The sequence below is a fragment of the Muscardinus avellanarius genome (genome assembly GCF_963383645.1).
Source record: "Muscardinus avellanarius genome assembly, chromosome: 7".
Taxonomy (NCBI): domain Eukaryota; kingdom Metazoa; phylum Chordata; class Mammalia; order Rodentia; family Gliridae; genus Muscardinus; species Muscardinus avellanarius.
In genome coordinates, this window is record NC_137793.1 from 108316621 (window position 1) to 108333629 (window position 17009).

The window sequence follows — 17009 nt, forward strand, 5'->3', positions numbered from 1 at the left end:
AGTCTGCAGGTGAGCTGAGGAGGGCCTGGCCTGGAAAAGTCACTCCTCAGCAGCACAGTGCCCACAGAGGGAGCACGACAGAGGTGCCTGCCAAGTCCCTTCTAATTGTGGCTCCTCTGTGGGGAGAGGGGACCAGGGATGAGCTGGGACTACCTTTGGGGGTAGCTGCCAACAGCAGGGATACTGTGCCGATAGGTGCTTACATCCCTGAGACGTCATTAGACCGAGTACCTCATTTTGCTTCCCAAGAGTTCTGAAGCTAACTAGGATAATTGAGTCCAAAATTACAGCTCTCCTAGCCTCCGTACAGATTCCTACATCAGACAAAAGTATTATTTCCCCCACTTTTTTTTTTTTTTGAGGACACAGAGAAGGGACTTGATCAAGGTCAAAGAGCACTTCATTAATTCACTCATTAAGAATGCCATGGAGTTTGTGCTCTGTGGCTAGGATTCTGGAGACATGAGGGGTGGGGAGACCGGGGCTGTTCTGACGGTGCCGGTGCTTAGTGTAGACACGGGTGCGGGGTTGGGGGACACGGAAGGGGGCAGCCCTTGTGGGGTTGGGGGGCACTGAGGGGGGCAGCCTTGCTTTATCAGGGGGATTTCCTGGAGGGATAATTATTTAACTATTTGGATGAGGAAGAATTATCTAACAAAGCCCAGTGGAGGTGGACTGCAGGCATGTGGGTCTGTGTGTGCATGCACGTGCGTGCATGTGTGTGCGAGCGTGTTGAGGGGTGTTGCACTGGAGAGTGGAGGTGCAGAGCTTTTGGTTCAAAAGTTGGGCAAGAGCTTGTTCTGTGCTTCCCACCTAAGGTCTAGCCTGTCTGTCCATAGACACTTGCTACTGGGGGCCCTAGTGGGAATGGGAGGCACCTCCCGTGCACCTGAGCCTTCAATGGCGGGCACCGCCAGGCATGGAGGAAACTCAGGCCCAGTGCAGGTTCTTTCCTGTGCGGGCTGTCCCAGGAACACTGGGCTCACAGCCATCTTCTCTCCTGCCTAGGCACCAGCGCCCGCCCTGCAGGCACCTCGCAGAGCCAGGTTTCCCTGGCACTGCCCCAGCACCCAGCGAGCCCGGAGCCCACTGAGCTGGGCCCCAGTACCCAAGACCCCCACATTTCTGCAGCCACAAGCCCCACAGATCCCCGAGTAGCCTCGCCCAGGCTTCCTGCAAACTCCACCACCCCAGGGAACACCCAGGGAACCAGCCAGGGCGGGACCCCAGGCCTCATGCCCCTGCCTCTGGCCCCCGCTGCTTCCGTGTCTTGGGAGAGCCCCTCTGGCCCCCAGGAAGTGGCCGGGACCCCTCTGGCCACCACTGCAAGCCTGACTGTGGACCCTGATGCCCAGCGCAGGCTGGTGACTTGGAGAAAGGCAGCTGTGAGGGCCTCGCACAGCTCCACCTGCCCCGTCTCTGCTGCTCCCAGTGTGGCAGGGACCTCTGCGTCCCCCACGTCCAGCTGGCCCCTAGCGTCCCCCACGTCCAGCTGGCCCCCTGCATCCCCCACGTCCAGCTGGTCCCCTGTGTCCTCCATGTCCAGCTGGCCCCCTGTGTCCTCCACGTCCAGCTGGTCCCCTGCGTCCCCCACGTCCACCGTGTCCTCCACGTCCAGCTGGCCCCCTGCATCCTCCACGTCCAGCTGGTCCCACAGCATCAAGCCTTCGCCTGACTCTCGGGGGACTGCAGAGCCAGCTTTGGGGACATCAGTCTCCATCTTGGGAAACCCAGCTACTTCCCGAGAAATGATCACAGCCCCTTCCTCTGCAGCTCCGAGCCAGGCAGACCTCAAAGTGGCAGCTTCGAGCCCGCCAGGAACTAAAACAGGTGCCCTTCTGGGTGTGGGTTCTCTTGGGCTTCCCGAGAAGATGAGATGGGGTGTGTGTTGGGGGGTGCGAGGTGCTCTCCAGGGTTGCCTGGGCTGCATTCAGGCCACTCTCTAGCATTGGGTCCACCAGAGCCAGTTCACCTGCCCAGCCTCCCTTGATAATTTAGGATGGAGACGGGGGACAGGGCAAGGAGATTTGGGAGAGAATCGATTTTACCTGTAAAAACAGGAGTCTGGCAGCTAGGGCTGGGTTGATTGGTTGGTTCTACTGTGCAGCCTTAGACAAGATCCATGAAGCTCTCTGAACCTCATTTCTCCTGTCTTTACAATGAGGACAATACCACTGCAAAGGCACCTCTCTGTCCCCAGACCTGGCAGATAGTCTGTGGTAGTTGTTCCCACTTGTCTCCACTTACTAGGGACATTTTGTGTCCTTACCTTCTCCACCTCTGCCTTTGTCTGCCTCAGTGGATGGGGTTGCCTCCTCAATAGTTACAAATGGTGATGCGTGATCATAGCTACAGTTCATCAGGACTGCGGGACCCCACAGTACAGGGGCTGTTCATCTTCTCTCTCTAATCCCTTCTATGCCTGGAATGGGGGCTTTGGACATTTGCAGATAACAGCCATTTCTTGAGTAGTTCTGGTATTTTCTTTTTGTGGTACTGGAGATTAAACCCAGAGGCATTCTGTCTCTGGGCTACACCTCCAGCTCGATTTTATTTATTTGGAAACAGGGTCATACTAGGTTGAGAGTCTCACTACTTTCTGAAACTGTCCTTGAACATGTGACCCTCCTGTCTCAGCCTCCCAGGTACAGGGATTACAGGCGTGTGCCACCATGCCCGACTGAGAACTGGTATTAAACAGTGCAGTGAAGTAGGGACACGAAGATGCTCAGAACTTGTCTCCTGGGTGTAAGAGGGGGATCTAATAGGAACAGACACAGACCAGCATGGCTCAGAAAGTGCTCATCAGAAGTGTGAACAGAGCCAGGCGTGGTGGCGCACACTTGTAATACCAGTACTCAGGAGGCTGAGACAGGAGGATCTGGGTTTGTGGCCAGCTTCAGCTACTTAGTGAGGCCCTCTGCAACTTAGTGAGACCCCGTTTTAAAGTAAAAAAAAAGTCAAAATGGGGCTGGGGATGTAGCTTGGAGGCAGAATGCCCCTGGGTCCAATCCCCAGTACTGCCCCCCCCCCCCAAAAAAAAAAGTGTGAACAGAGGCAGAGAGTGAGCCATTCATTCTGTAACTGGACAAAAGGTGTAATGAGGATTTCACTGCAGGAAGTGCTAGAAAGTTCTTTGTAAATGGAACAGCCTGGGCTAAGACAGTTGTCAAAACGTGTGGTTTGTTTGGGATTGCCAAGCAGTCTGGTTTGGCCAGGTTAGAGGTCACACTTTGGGGAAAGGAGCGGTAGGGAAAGGGGACCAGGTGGCTGGGCTAGTCAGAAGGCCTTGTCCCCGCGGGCAGTGGGGCCACAAAGAGTGTTAGCAAGGGAGCGAAACGCTCGGGTCTATGGTTTCCAGAAGCCAAGGTGGTCACAGGGACATGGGACAAGGCTCACCTTGGGATGCTGGGTGAAAAACAGCACGGCCCAACAGTACACATGCAATCACAGCATGGGAGGAAACATCAGCTGCTGGGAAAAGATGAGAAGGATGCGTGAAAAGGTCAGCAGCTTGTAATCAGCGCCTATGAGAGCCCGCTTTCTGTTTCTGAGTCTTACAAGTGTGTTCATTTACTAAGGAAATGCCAATGCGTTGGCAGGGGCAGGGCCTGAGGAGAGGAGGCTGACGAGGACAGGAGTGTGGGGAGCAGAGCACTGTTGTGCAGCCTGGCGGGTGGAAGCCAGGCCTGCTCTGGGCAGCGGAGGGCGGAGGGCCATGTGCAAGCGATTTTACATCATTCACAAGCGGCACTAATCAAAGACCTTTAAAGACAGCCACATTAAAAAAAATCCTCAGCACTGCTCAAAGCACAGAAACACAAACTTTTTAAAAAGACACATTTAGGCCGGGCGTGGTGGCGCACGCTTGTAATCCCAGAATTTGGGAGGCTAAGACAGGAGGATCCGGGTTCACGGACAGTCTCAGTTACTTAGTGAGACCCTCTGCAACTTAGTGAGACCCTGTTTCAAAATAAAGAATGAAAAATAGGGCCGGGGGTGTAGCTCGGAGGCAGAATGCCCCTGGGTTTCATCCCCAGTACTGAAAAAGAGATGCATCTAAGCTTTTATTTTTTCCCCCCACCTGCCAAAAAGGGTAGTGATTTGAAAGGGTGGTGATACTGGATGAGGACCTGGGAAAAACAAAGCTTGCCAACCGGTGGGCGTGTCAGCGAGCTGCCGTTTCTTTCCTACCAAAAATCTATTCTTAGAAACTGATTAAGAAAACAAGAGTTCAAGGTGCATGTATACAGACACACCCACATGCAGGGGCGTCTGTTGAGACATCATTTGCTATAGTAAATAGTGAGAAGCAATCTAATGTCTCCTGAAGTGGATTGGCTAAGTAAGTTAAAGTACATGCAGTGGAATACTACGCAGCCTTAATCCAGTGAAGTCTATTCTACAGCAGACTGTTGGTATGGGTTGTCCCTGGGTTAGGAGAGAAGATACTTTTGCTTAAATAGTTTGTGATGGTATATTACAAAAATAATACGGTTATGCCTGTATATATTTATATCTTTTTAAAAGATACCTGCAGGACAACTGACCGGCCTCTGGTGACTGAACATGAGGACAGCTGGGGCCGCCGGGGCCTCTGGCTGGGGGCCTCAGGGTGTGGCCGCCACACAGGGTCCGGGAGGCTGTGGGGAAGAGGCTGAGCATGGTTTGGGGTGCTGCCCTTGGATGGAGATATTGAGGGTCCCCATCTGCGTGGCTGACAGATAACTTCAGGGCACTGGGCCCCTTGGGTGCAGACCACTAAAAACCAGATTTGGTATCGAGGACAAACCTCATAGTCTTGCTCTAGCCCCACCAATCCTCCTGTTGGGTGCCATTTGAAAGCAGTGGCAGAGGAGCCAGGGCTGGAACAAGAGCCCCGGGTGAGCCAGGGATGCGGACGGCTTCCAGGGCGGCTGTGTGCAGCGCTCAGGCTGCCCTGTGTGTCTCCCGGCTCTCCGGCTGTCACCACTGAGAGACCGGTCGCCTGACACCTGCTAGATCGGCTCTAACTCCTTCCGTTCCCCCCAGCTGTGAGCAGTGTAGAGGGTGGCACTGACAGAAGACATCCGGTCACTGCCACATCAGTGCGACATTCAAGCTCACCCAACCAGGCGGGATCTAAAGAAAAAACCTCAGCTCCAGAATCAGGTAACTGCCTCTGTTTGCCCCGCTCCGGCCCTCAGAGCTGAGCGGAGACGTCCAGACGGCGGCTCCAGAGCCCAGGCCATCAGGGGCCTCTGCATGGAAGAGAGCTCGAAATCCTCGCAGCGCACTCTATGCAGGCTCCGTGACTAGTGTAAAAGCCTGATGGTGGTCTTCCCTGCTTCCTCCTCTCTCTTACCTTGAATAAGGGCACAGTAAAAACTACCCTGCCTCTACCATGGGGTTGCGGTGAGCAGGTAATGAGGTAATTATGCAGAGGTACATTATAAACTACAAACACTATCCAAATATAACCTAGTCCTACTAATGAGGGCGTGGTCCCTGCGATGGCGTCACTGGCTCAGAGACTGTCTCTAGTTTTCTGAGATAGATAGCCCAAGGAGAGGTGGATATTTCCAGCATGGTATGGAACATCTTAAATCTGTTAAGCTTAACAGATTAAAAGAAAAATACAGAAATTATGGAAAATGGTGTCTAATGGGTGGCCGTGTTGTGGAGGAGAGACAGTGTTACCCAAATGGAGGGACTCTCTCCTTTGGCCAGCAGTTGGTTGACCCTAGACGAGCATTCTCCTGGTCAGCACTTCCTCTCTTCTTTTAGGAATCCTCAGTCAGAGCCGGGTGTGGTGGCACAGACCTGTGATCCCAGTACTTGGGAGGCTGAAACAAGAGGATGCAGGTTCGAGGCCAGCCTCAGCTACTTAGTGAGGCCCTCTGCAACTTAGTGAGACCCTGTTTCTAAATAAAGAATAACAAGTCAGGCTTGGGGTATAACTCAGAGGTAGAATACCCCTGGGCTCAATCCTCAGTACTAAAACAAAACAACCCTCAGCCACCATGTATCCAAGGGGTACTCGTGTCTTAGCAAAACACCTGAAATTCCGAGTGGCGATAGGGGAACTCTCCTGGAATCCGGCCACTCTCTCTTTTCCAGGATATTCTTTTGGAATCCTGAAAGCAGATTTCACCGTCTCAACTCTGGTGGACCCAGGAGAGATGAAGGACCATTTTTTGAGAGAGGTGAGGCTTCTGCTGTCTCCTAACGTTGATCAGCCGGGTGACTTGATGCCAGACGATACCATCAGGAGGAATATACCGAGGGAAAATGCCCTGGCAGACTCACTCATTGTTCTGCCGCCGCTTTGCTCACACGCGGGATCTCTGTGGATCTTCCCTCCAACAGTGTCCTGCACTCTCTCCATCCCCTCTGCAGCCGAGACAGCGCAGCCAGAGGACGTGCGTTAAGGTCTTGGCTGTGTGCACTTTGTGTAATCTAGCAGGTAACTTAGTATTTCCGAGCCCCTCAGTTTTCTCATGAAATAAGAACAATAATAATACCTACCTCATATGGTTGGTGCTATGACTAAGTGATATATTGCATCTAAAGTGCTCAGCGAACTGGTACATAGGCGGTACTTAATAAACACTAGCTGTTATCATTACCAACATTATTATGATGATCTGAATTTCTATTTGTTCCAGACCTTTTTCTTCCTGTTCTTCCAAAGTTTTCTGGGATAGGAGACTGTGAAGAGGAATAATTGTTCTTAAATACTTAGAGAAAAGCCTCAAAATGATTAGAGAACATGACCTGAGGCACATTTCTCAACTATAACAGATAACAATCATATCAAGCTAGAGTGTGTCCTATAACCATCTAGCCCGAATCTTAATTTTATGAACAAGGAAAACAGATTGGCATTTATCTAGTAGCTTTCTGCAAGGTGTTTATGGGGCCAAAGAAGCAGTACCCAGGAGATTCGTTCGAGAATTTCCCAAAATCGAGTTTCTAGAAGGCCGGCAACGAGTGTGGCTGTGCAAATGTGTGCACATCAAGACTGGAGGGGCGGGGCGCTCGTGGTGCATTTTGCTATTAGAGAAGAACAAGTGTAAATGGCGCCATTCAGCACCTGACCCATCTCCCAGCCAAATCCCATGTGACAAAACTGCAGGGCCACGAAAGGCTAAGGACCCTTGGGGCTGGGAGACAGTGATTTTAAGTTCTCCGTATATGTTGATTCCTTAGGGAGAAAGCTCTGTATTTGGTCCTGGCCTGGCCCCTCATCTGAAGCTTTTGATGCCAAGCCAGAAGCCACCTACCTTCTATTTTAAATTGGAGCCAATGGAAAAATGGGGTCAAATTGGGAAATTCTCTCTTTTGTTGGGATGTATCTATTCCACAAATAGGGTAACTAACCATGTTAAAAGAGGCTTTCTGCCTCGCAGATTTAAAGGAGAAAATGGATAGGAACAGGTGTGTGTGTGTGTGTGTGTGTGTGTGTGAAAATTAGGTGTACATTATCTGTTTGAGCATAATTTCAAATTCCAAATAGAAAGCAAGAAAATATCTGTAGCCAATTTATGCTAGTTTTCAGGAATGGGGACAGAAAACATTGTAAGCCCCCCCCCACACACATACACATACAGAGTGGTCAGACCTTGATTTAGACCAGAGGTCCTCAGCTTTGGCTGAAATTAGAATCCTCTGGAATAGTTTAAAGGTAAATAAAGAAATAGTCTGGCCCTTGTCTATAGAGAAATTCTGTTTAATTATGGTGGAGTTCACTGACTTAGTCATTTGTTTTATTCTTTTTTCTAACAAAACTGATTTTTGTACTCGCCCACTGGTGTAGGTCCTAATGACCAAAGACAGGGAGACTAAGAAAAAAATAAAGGGTAGGGATGGACATAAAGAGCGTATGTGTGGATAGCTTAGAGCTAAGAGGACCCGGGGTCAGGACGGCACCGGCAGTTTCTCTTTTTCTTCTGGTGGTGCTGGGGAGCAATCCCAGGACTTGGGTTCTACCACTGAGCTCTGCTTCCCGCCTTATTTCTCTCTCTTTGATTTTCAGATCCAAGAAGTCTTAAAGTCTACATTAGGTCATAAGCAATTCAGTCTGAAATGGGTCGGCTTCGAAGTGAACAAAGAGTAGTCCTAGGCTCCTGACGGGCAGTTTCCTCTTCATGCAATCTTCCCTGGGTTTTCAGTGAATATTAGTTTAATTCCTAGAAGAACACGGAAATAACTCGAGCTATGCAAAGGGGCCTAGATCTACAACTAACACAAAACTCTTATGAAACCTGCATCCTTGGATTACAGAGAATAAAACAGGTAAGCAGGAGAAGAGGAAGGCGTTTAAGATCGAGAGCTCGAGACTGACAACGAGGACAAACAACCTCAACCACGCAACAGAAGCCGGGGAACAAGCCCCTCTCATCTCTCTGAGGAGAGCAGAGCGGAGCGCAGAGGCTGAGGAGGGGACTGGAGGCAACTCACTTACCAGCCACAAGCTATCAAAGGAAATTTAAATTTTGTGAGAGGAAGAGCTCTCCAAGGGTGTTAACATATTTAGCCTATATCTGAGTTGATTTTTACCTGTAAGATGGGAAATTCTAAAGCATGTTGTTCCTAACGTTAAAACATATCTTCAGAATGATGTTCCTGCACACATTTTCTTTCTTGTTTTTCTTCACGTGCCCTAGGAACAGAGATGCATGCTAGAAATAAGACAGCAATATGTCAAATACAGCAGCAACTTTAGTCTGAAATGTTTAAAGTTAAAGTTTATTTGTATTCTTTGTAGGAATATCAATAAAAGACCTCAAACGTATCTATATCTGTACATGTACAAGAACCATCAAAAATTATTCACAGAACAAAAATAAATCTTCTTTAGAACAAACCCAGGTAATGAAATGCAGATATGGGTCTCACACACGGAACAATCTAAGTGCTACTCAGCACAAAAATATGGCTTTGAAAATAAAATAAAATCTTGGGTTTTGTTTTTCTAAGGTGTATCTCTCTTTCTTGAAATAAAAATAAATTATTTAGAGCTATCATTGTAAAATATTCATGTGTATTAACACACTCTTATTAAGGCCCTGGAGATGAAAAAACAAATCAAATTTAGAAGGTAAATTCCTCACAGGCGTGATCCAGGTAAATGTGCTGCTGTCCGCTTGAGTTGATTTTAGTGTAACTAAGAAATGTCTAAGCACCAGTCAAAATTTAGCATTTTCTATTGACTTTAGCTTGGCTGCAGGAAGATGGTCATAGAGTCATTAAGATTTAGCCTTTTGGTGGGCCAGGAATGGAAACTGTCCCTTTGGGAACTTGGACATGACATCAGTGTGATACCTGTGCACACACATTTGCACGCTCACACAGATGACGGAGGCCCCTAAGACACAGCTTCTGTGGAAACCTCACTGCACCAATAGAGAAATCTGGTTTTAAGTTGACCTTAAACATTTCCTAGGGAAAAAATGAGGGTGTTTGAATGAAAGATACCAACAGAGTAGAAAACTAAAACGTGTGCTGAAATCAACGGGCCCAGGCTTTCACTTGCCCTTCCTGGGGTGGCTCAATGGGTCTGAAGTCCAGCTGGGTTGGTGAATCACACATCTGAGGATGGTCAGAAACCAAAGCTACTTCCTCTGAGTCCTCCTCTCAGGTTAGTGATAGATAGTGTTCTAGAACCCGCTAGGGTGTCAATAACGATATCTAGGGATCTTGAGACCATGTCAGACCAAATCAAGTTCAAATCACTTTTTTATATACATATAACACATATGGTACATTTTTAAGAGGAGAGGACTGTTAGAGACTCTAATAAATAAGAGCATTAAATCTAAAAAAACCCCCAAACTCAAGAAAGTTTGGGAAGTGCTGCTCTATGACGTGGACTGACATTCAGCAAAGGGAGGCTCCGGGAGTCGTGTGTCTCTGTGGACGTGTGCACGTATGGGCAGCGACTGCCTCGCTCTACGTCTCTGTGGTTTAAGAGCAGGCAGGGATGCTAGTCCTCCTGTTTCCCTGAACCTCTGAGCTACTGTAGCAAAGACCACGAGGCAGAGGCACGGGCCCTGTTCTAGATTATGTGTCTTCCAGGGGTTCTTCCTCATAAGATATTTATTCTCTCTCATGCAAATTTCATCACTTTTATCCTTTTAAAACCAAAGCAGTCATAACTGGGTCATGACAACAAGAAAATGCTTCTAGAACAAATAATCATTCAAACATGAAAAAAGTCTCTACTTAAGAATTCAATAGCATGCTTGTAATCACAGCATTTGGGAGGCGGAGAGCAGAGGATCTCGGTCTGCGGACAGCCTCAGTACTTATCAAGGTCCTTCACAACTCAGTGAGACCCTGTTTCAAAAATAAAAAGACTAAAAAATAGGGCTAGGGGTATAGCTTGGAGGTATGATGCCGCTGGGTTCCAACCCCCAGTACCGAAAAAAAAAAAAAAAAGAATTCAACACCTCAATATTTTTTGCTTTTAAGAAATTAGCAGCCGGGTGTGGTGGCGCACGCTTGTAGTCCCAGCATTCAGGAGGCTGAGACTGGAGGATCGTGGTTTGTGGACAGCCTCGGCTACTTAGTGAGGCCCTCTGCAACTAAGTGAGACCCAGTTTCAAAATAAAGAATAAAAAAAAAAATAGGGCAGGTGTAGCTCAGAGGTAGAATGCCCCTGGGTTTCATCTCCAGACCCGAAAAAAAAAAAATAAATTAGCATAAATCCTTTTAATTGACATATGGATTAAAAAAATCCCAGATAATGGGTGGGAATGCAACTATTTATTGTTGGACTGAGCAGGGGATTTCATTACTAGACTGGAGAATTGAAGAGGACTGGAAGAAGCCCTTTTGGAGTTTTGGGTGCCTATGATTTGGAGGAGAATGTGGCTTCCAAAAGAAGACACAGCGATGCTGTGGTGGGTCTGGTGCTGAGCCTGGGCCCCCTTGCAATGGACCAAACTGATATGACGGGAGTCATCCCCGAAGAGGGCCACTTCCCCTCAGCCCACAACCAGCCTCCTCAGAGCTCCACCCTGGAGCTAGCGGAGCTGAATCTGGACGGAGGCTGGGAAACATGGACACAGACCTAGTCGCTGGCAGCTGCCTTTTTCTGGGACTTCCAAACCAGAACTCTGCTCTTGGTCCTCTGCACCTCTGAGCCCAGTGCCAGCCAGGGGTCTACTGAACGTCTGCTCCACAGAGAGCACCTGTGGGAAGCCGGGCATGGGTGCACGCTTGTAATCCCGGCATTCACCCGAGGATCATGTTCGTGGACAGCCTCAGCTACTTAGCGAGGCCCTTCAAAACTCAGTGAGACTATTTCAAAATAAAAAAGGCGAAAAAACAGGCCTAGGGGGTGTAGCTTGGAGGCACAATGCCCCTAAGTTCCATCCCCAGTACCAAAAAAAAAAAAAAAGAAAGAAAAAAAAAAGAAAGTAAGTCTGTGGATCGGGTAAGATCTGAAATGCTTTACTGCTTAAGTTAAGCTAAGGCTGAAGGGCACATAGTTACTGTCACAGCAGTTAACAGATAGAAAATCTGATTTTTCTCTTTACTGTCCAACTCTATCACAGAGGAAAGGGGAAGCAGACCAGTCAGGAAGCTAATTCTGACCAATTTGATATCAAACAAACAAAAAAAAAGCAAAAATCAATGGCAGAGTGATTATCTCATTTAGCTTTACTGTTCTTGCCAAGAGACTACCCTGGACCCAACGGCACTTTGGAGAGAGTACCTAGAACCTGGTAAGTCTCCAGCCCCGTTACAGTTACCTCACTGTAATCCCTCCCTCGCCATGGCATTTATTGCAGAGATTCTTGAGTCACGCTGGCCCATGGGAAGGTAACTCTATTTGCAGCGTTGACCTGGAAAGTTTATTGCTCCAGAGACGTCAAAGGGAAATAGAAAGCTCTTTTCCTGAATCCTGCTAACATTGTCCTGTGAATGGCCAAGTCAGGTGATCACCTAAACAGGATGTCACAAGGAATTTGTCTAGATTGCCAGTTCCATTCAACCCTTGTCTGCGTGCCTCCCACAGTGTAATGTACTGAGGGTCACAGGAGGGGCTAGACACAGTCATCTCAAACCTTCTCCCCAACCACACACCTCCCCCAGCAAGGCCAGGAGAAAAGCCACCTAACAAGGCACCTATAAAGATGAACACCTGCTGCTGTCTTCTTCCACACCTAAAGAAAGCCTTTCAGAATAAATGGAATGCAGCATTAAAGAAATACTCAGGAAAATATGTGGATAAGAGTTGGCTTAAAAGATGATCTAAAATTGAACGCCTGGAAACAATTCTGAGCTTTCATTTCTTAACCCAATTACTTGTATGTGTGTTGTGTGTGTATACACACACACACACACACACACACACACACACACACACACACACACAATTTAACCTAATCCCATAGTAGAGGGCTGCACAATCTGTCCAAATGTTTTAGGCATTTAATATTTTAATCCAGATTTCCCTCTAAAGAGGTCCAAGAAAGCTAAAAAGATATTTTGCATTCATCAAAAACATTTGAGTTTTTGTTTTTAATTTTTTGGGGGGTGTCCTCCCAATCCAATAGAATTTTAGCAATCCTCTGTAACCTGTAATCAATACCTGGAGAGCTTCCAAACTGCAGTGCACGTCACCCATGTTACGTACTAAGGCCACTGAAACAGACGATTCTTTTTACCAGGTTTTCTGTGGTCCAATGGAAGGCGTTTACATGAATTGGACATTTCTAGAGCTGAGGAGAGTGAGGCACCAACAAGAGCAGATCCATGGTTTCATCCCTCCTCCCCCAGTAAAGGCGCTACTTCAGGACTGGTCACATTTTCTCCTCTTCAGTGATTTTGACTACCTGTGCCCTCAGCTTGGAGGGAAGAACTAAGAATCTATAAGATACAATAACAATAAAAACAATTTTTAAAATAAAATAATTACCAAGAGTCATTAAAATACCCAAGTGCCAAAATAGCTGGGCATGAAGTTTACAGCTCTTCTAAGCACAATGAGAGGCTTGTTTCAGGTCTATCTGAAAGAGATGGGCTGTTTTGAAGAAAATTATCTGAAAAGGTTGTGGGTCGAGGGGCCCTGGTGAGGCTGCTGAAGTGCAAGGCCGACACAAAGACCTGGCTGGGAGGACGCGATGAGCGAGGACCCACCAGGGCTCAGCGAGCCGGCCGGTGGCCGGTGGCCATGCAGTGGCCTCGCCCCCAGGCGAGCACTGTCTCCTCCTCGGGCTCCCTCAGAGTCAGTGGCAACGGGAAACACGTGCGCCAGCCTCGGGGCTCTCTTACATCTTTCTCTCTCCTCACCTTTAATTTTTTTCTCAAAGCTTATAATTTAAAAGAACTTTAACTTATTTGAAAAACATTGTAAATACTTTCTCAATATAAAACAACTGCTTAAATCTTGCTTAAAGAGATTCAAGACCTTTTGACATTACATTTATCTGAAAACAATCTGACAGCTGAAGGCATGGATGTTTCCTATTTGTGTGCAGCTATATGAACATATGTGTGAATATATATGTATATATATTTATGTATATAATGTTGGTTTAGCATGTAACATTCCATACTTCTGGTGATCAAAGTTTCAACCCAGATGACATTTCACACCTCTGGGGGGAAAAAGAAAGAAGTTCTTTCTGTCCTATGAAACAGCCATTATTGCCAAGTCTACAAGAGCACAGGAACAACAGCTGGAATGCGCCGCCCGACACTCTGGGCTTCCTTTTCGTAAACAAGACTAAATCACTAGGAAGAGATGCTTCAGGTTGGATTTCCTTTCTAAACTTTACAGAGGGGAATAAGAGGAAGAAGCAGCGATCTGAACGTTAAAGACGGAGATAAATTACCCTGTCCATCAATTTGTTAGCATAATAATTTTTTATCCTGAATGAAAATTATAACTTATACATAGAAAAAAATTTTAATAGGAAATATTCAGAGATTCCTGCTATGTTGTGGTTAGCCCTTTTCTATATGGAAGAAAGGGTGTTTTTTTTTAGATGATTTATGAACAGCATATTTGAATAACCTCTCAAGGGGAGAATAATCCCTGTTAGTGATACAACTGCTCCCACCACGGAGAGGAAAGGGCAGTAGAGGCATGCGAAGATGAACATGGTATGCAGAGACACAGATATTTATGGTTCTGTAAACTCTAAAGAGGAAAGAGGACACCCTTTATTACAACAGGAGTAGAAATTAAAAAGCCCCATATCTAAAACAGAGCATTCCCATCTGCTGTAGACAGAGTCGTAAACTACCGGCAGGAGTTAACAGAAACCACTCCTCAGGTCCAGCTGGACGCAGCGGCCGTGACCTCGTCCTGGGAAGCAGCGAGTCCCCACATGGGATAAACCGTCCGGCAGACCAGTCCTGGTTGATCAGAGGCGAGTTAGTGTTTTTATAGGTCTCGGTATTTGCACGTTTTCCTAAAGGACAGGGCCCAGCGGAAGGTTTTTAAACTGGCAGATGAATCCCTGAAAAAAAATCCATTCTGACATGGTCCTGCCGCACCCGCTGCGCTTCCCTCAGCAGACACGCGGTCTCTGCCACTGAGCCCGAGGCTCGTTTCGCACGCACGCAGGCTCCCTACTTTTCCTCTAACAACTGCGGTGCTTTCAACAAGAGAAAAATAATAATAAAAATAGCAATAATTAAAAAGGTAATCTACATTATTAACTTCCTTTTGGTATATTACAGTGGTATTTTCTGTACATGGCCCAGAACTAAGTTCCCTATGTACACAGAGACACGGAGGGAAAACGCTGCCCTTGAAGTCTTCGCCTTAGGCTCCTCTCTTCATTTCTGAGTTCCCCGCCACACCGCCACTGGGAAGTAGCAGCATCCTGTAAACCTGGAGGGGCTGGGTGGGGGGCTGGGGACAGGCGGCAGGCTTCTCCAGTCTGTCCCCACAGTCCGAGTCCCCAGGCCGTCAGCAGCTGCTGTTCTTGAATTCACCATTCTCCGTGATGGAAAGCTTGGTGGGGTTGGTTGGGGAGATGCCATTGCGAACCTGCGTGCTGTACCGCTCCTTCACCTGGGTTAGCGCGCTCATCAGTCTGGTGTTGGCCGAGTCCAGCGACACGATCCGCTTTTCCTACAACACACGGATCATGGCTTTATTCAGGTGACGCGGAGGAAGTACCGGCCTTTGTCCAAGTGACAAGGCCAATGCTTTCCCCACTGAGCGGGGCACGCAGGGTGCTCCCCCAATAAATGGAACGTCTCTGCCTCTTTCTGCAAGATGGCTAGGCCCCACTTCTCTTGTTATTTTTCCCTCCATTTCCTCTCTCTCTGTTCCTTTCAGCATAGTGGGACTTGTTATCGATACTGCTTTGACACCAGGCTGTCATGGACAAATGACACCATGTGCTACTTTGGACTGCAACAGTGGCAGTCAGCTGCCTCGCTGTGCTGTACGGAGCACTGTGGGCCACAATTGGAACATGGACATTCAGTGGCAGAGAAAGAAGCACCAGAGGTTTCATTTCACAGAAGAGAAAGTGCGTGTGACTCGTGGGTCCTCCCCCCAGAAGGCACGACATTCACATCCGGAAAGAATTCACACTGTGCTCAAAACTAAAACAACACATGGGGCGACTCGAAGTCACCGACGGGGTGAGGGTAGGAGAGCACGAGGAGGTACAGCAGCCCAAAGCTCAGACCAAGGAGTCGCTGGAGTCTGGGGAGGGAGGCGTGGCTGAGGGATGCTATGGAGGACACATGGGGACACACAGAGAACAAGGCACCAGACCCATTCCAGCTCAGAGCCTCCAGAAAGCCGCCAAGGACAGCGCTTTCACTTTACTCTTGAGTCTCTGAAAAAAATAATGCTTTAGAATCACTATTTTGGAACCAAGGGTTGTTGCATATACACATAATAAAACCAAGGGAGAAGGGGGCCAAAAAGGTAATCTGAAGTAGAATAGCTAAATTAAAAAAAAAATCAGCCCATCAAAACATCAGCCTTGCAAAGCTCAGGAGACACTCAGTGGCAACAGCCGGGGCTGTCAGTGCAGAAACTTTCCAATAGAAAGTCCTTATTTTTCAGAAAATAAGCTTACAGTTTTTACCTATGCCCATGAATTAGAGAGAAAATAGCTCAGGAGGAATAACTGTAAAGCCAAAAGGAGTTTTCCTACCCTGGGAGTGTGAACTTACCCAGAGAAGAGCATGATAAGGTTCAGAGGAAGGGAGGAGGGCAGAGGGCAGAGGGCAGAGGGAGGAGGGCAAGTGTAAGGAGGGCAAGAGGGAGGAGGGCGGAGGGCACAGGGAAAAGGGCAGAGGGAGGAGGGTGGAGGGCAGAGGGAGGAGGGAGAAGGGCAGAGGGAGGAGAGCGGAGGGAGGAGGGTTGATGCACCTCCTTGATACTTGAGCAGTAGCTACCCAAGGCCACCAAGTAGCACTGCTCTCTTGGGACAGCTGCCAGGAGCCATGGAGTGGAGACTCCTCCTTGGGGAATGGGTAAAACCACAGACAGCCATGGCAGCTCTTAAGGCTTTCCTCTGAGCTCCTACTCTGCTAGGGAGGGGGATCTGTATGGCAGAACAGGGCTGCTGGCTACAGCTTCAAAAGTGTAAAAAACAAAACACAACCCTAACCCAAACGAACTCTTCCTTCTCAAGATCCCTAAAAACTTCCTTTCTTTGATAGAGGACTCAAGTGGTAAGACACCCAGAATTAGTCTTATTAAATAACAACTAAGCTCCTATGTGTTTTATTTTGGAAGGGTAACTCATTTTAAGGATAGGGAAAACTCAAGGGAAGACAGTTATGTAAGGCTTTTAAAAAGAATCATCATTTCATAAAAATTATAGCCAGTGAAAACAAGTATGGGAAAACAAGTATGTATGTTTTAAAAAACCAGTAGAGGTCAGCCCTGACCAGTGGCTGCCAGAAAACAAGAGAGAGGTGCCAGATATGATGCCCCTCCCATGGTTAGGAATGATCTCTAAATAGGATAACTGATAATTTTTTGAAATGATTAAAGAAGAAAAGACATTTCAGTATTAGGATTATAAGGATAG

The 17009-nt window shown here is 47.7% G+C and overlaps 1 protein-coding gene across 2 annotated transcripts in view; it reads right to left on the reverse strand.

Moving 5' to 3' along the window:
• Window positions 1-14914: 14914 nt before the first annotated feature.
• RASAL2 (RAS protein activator like 2) overlaps window positions 14915-17009 on the reverse strand; it is a gene marked incomplete at both ends in the record, with an annotated part of 325911 nt that continues 323816 nt past the window's right edge. For both annotated transcript variants that reach the window (XM_080699623.1, XM_080699622.1), the window contains one exon: window positions 14915-15079. In XM_080699623.1, coding sequence (XP_080555749.1) covers window positions 14915-15079 — 165 coding nt within the window. The remainder of the gene's footprint in view (window positions 15080-17009) is intronic.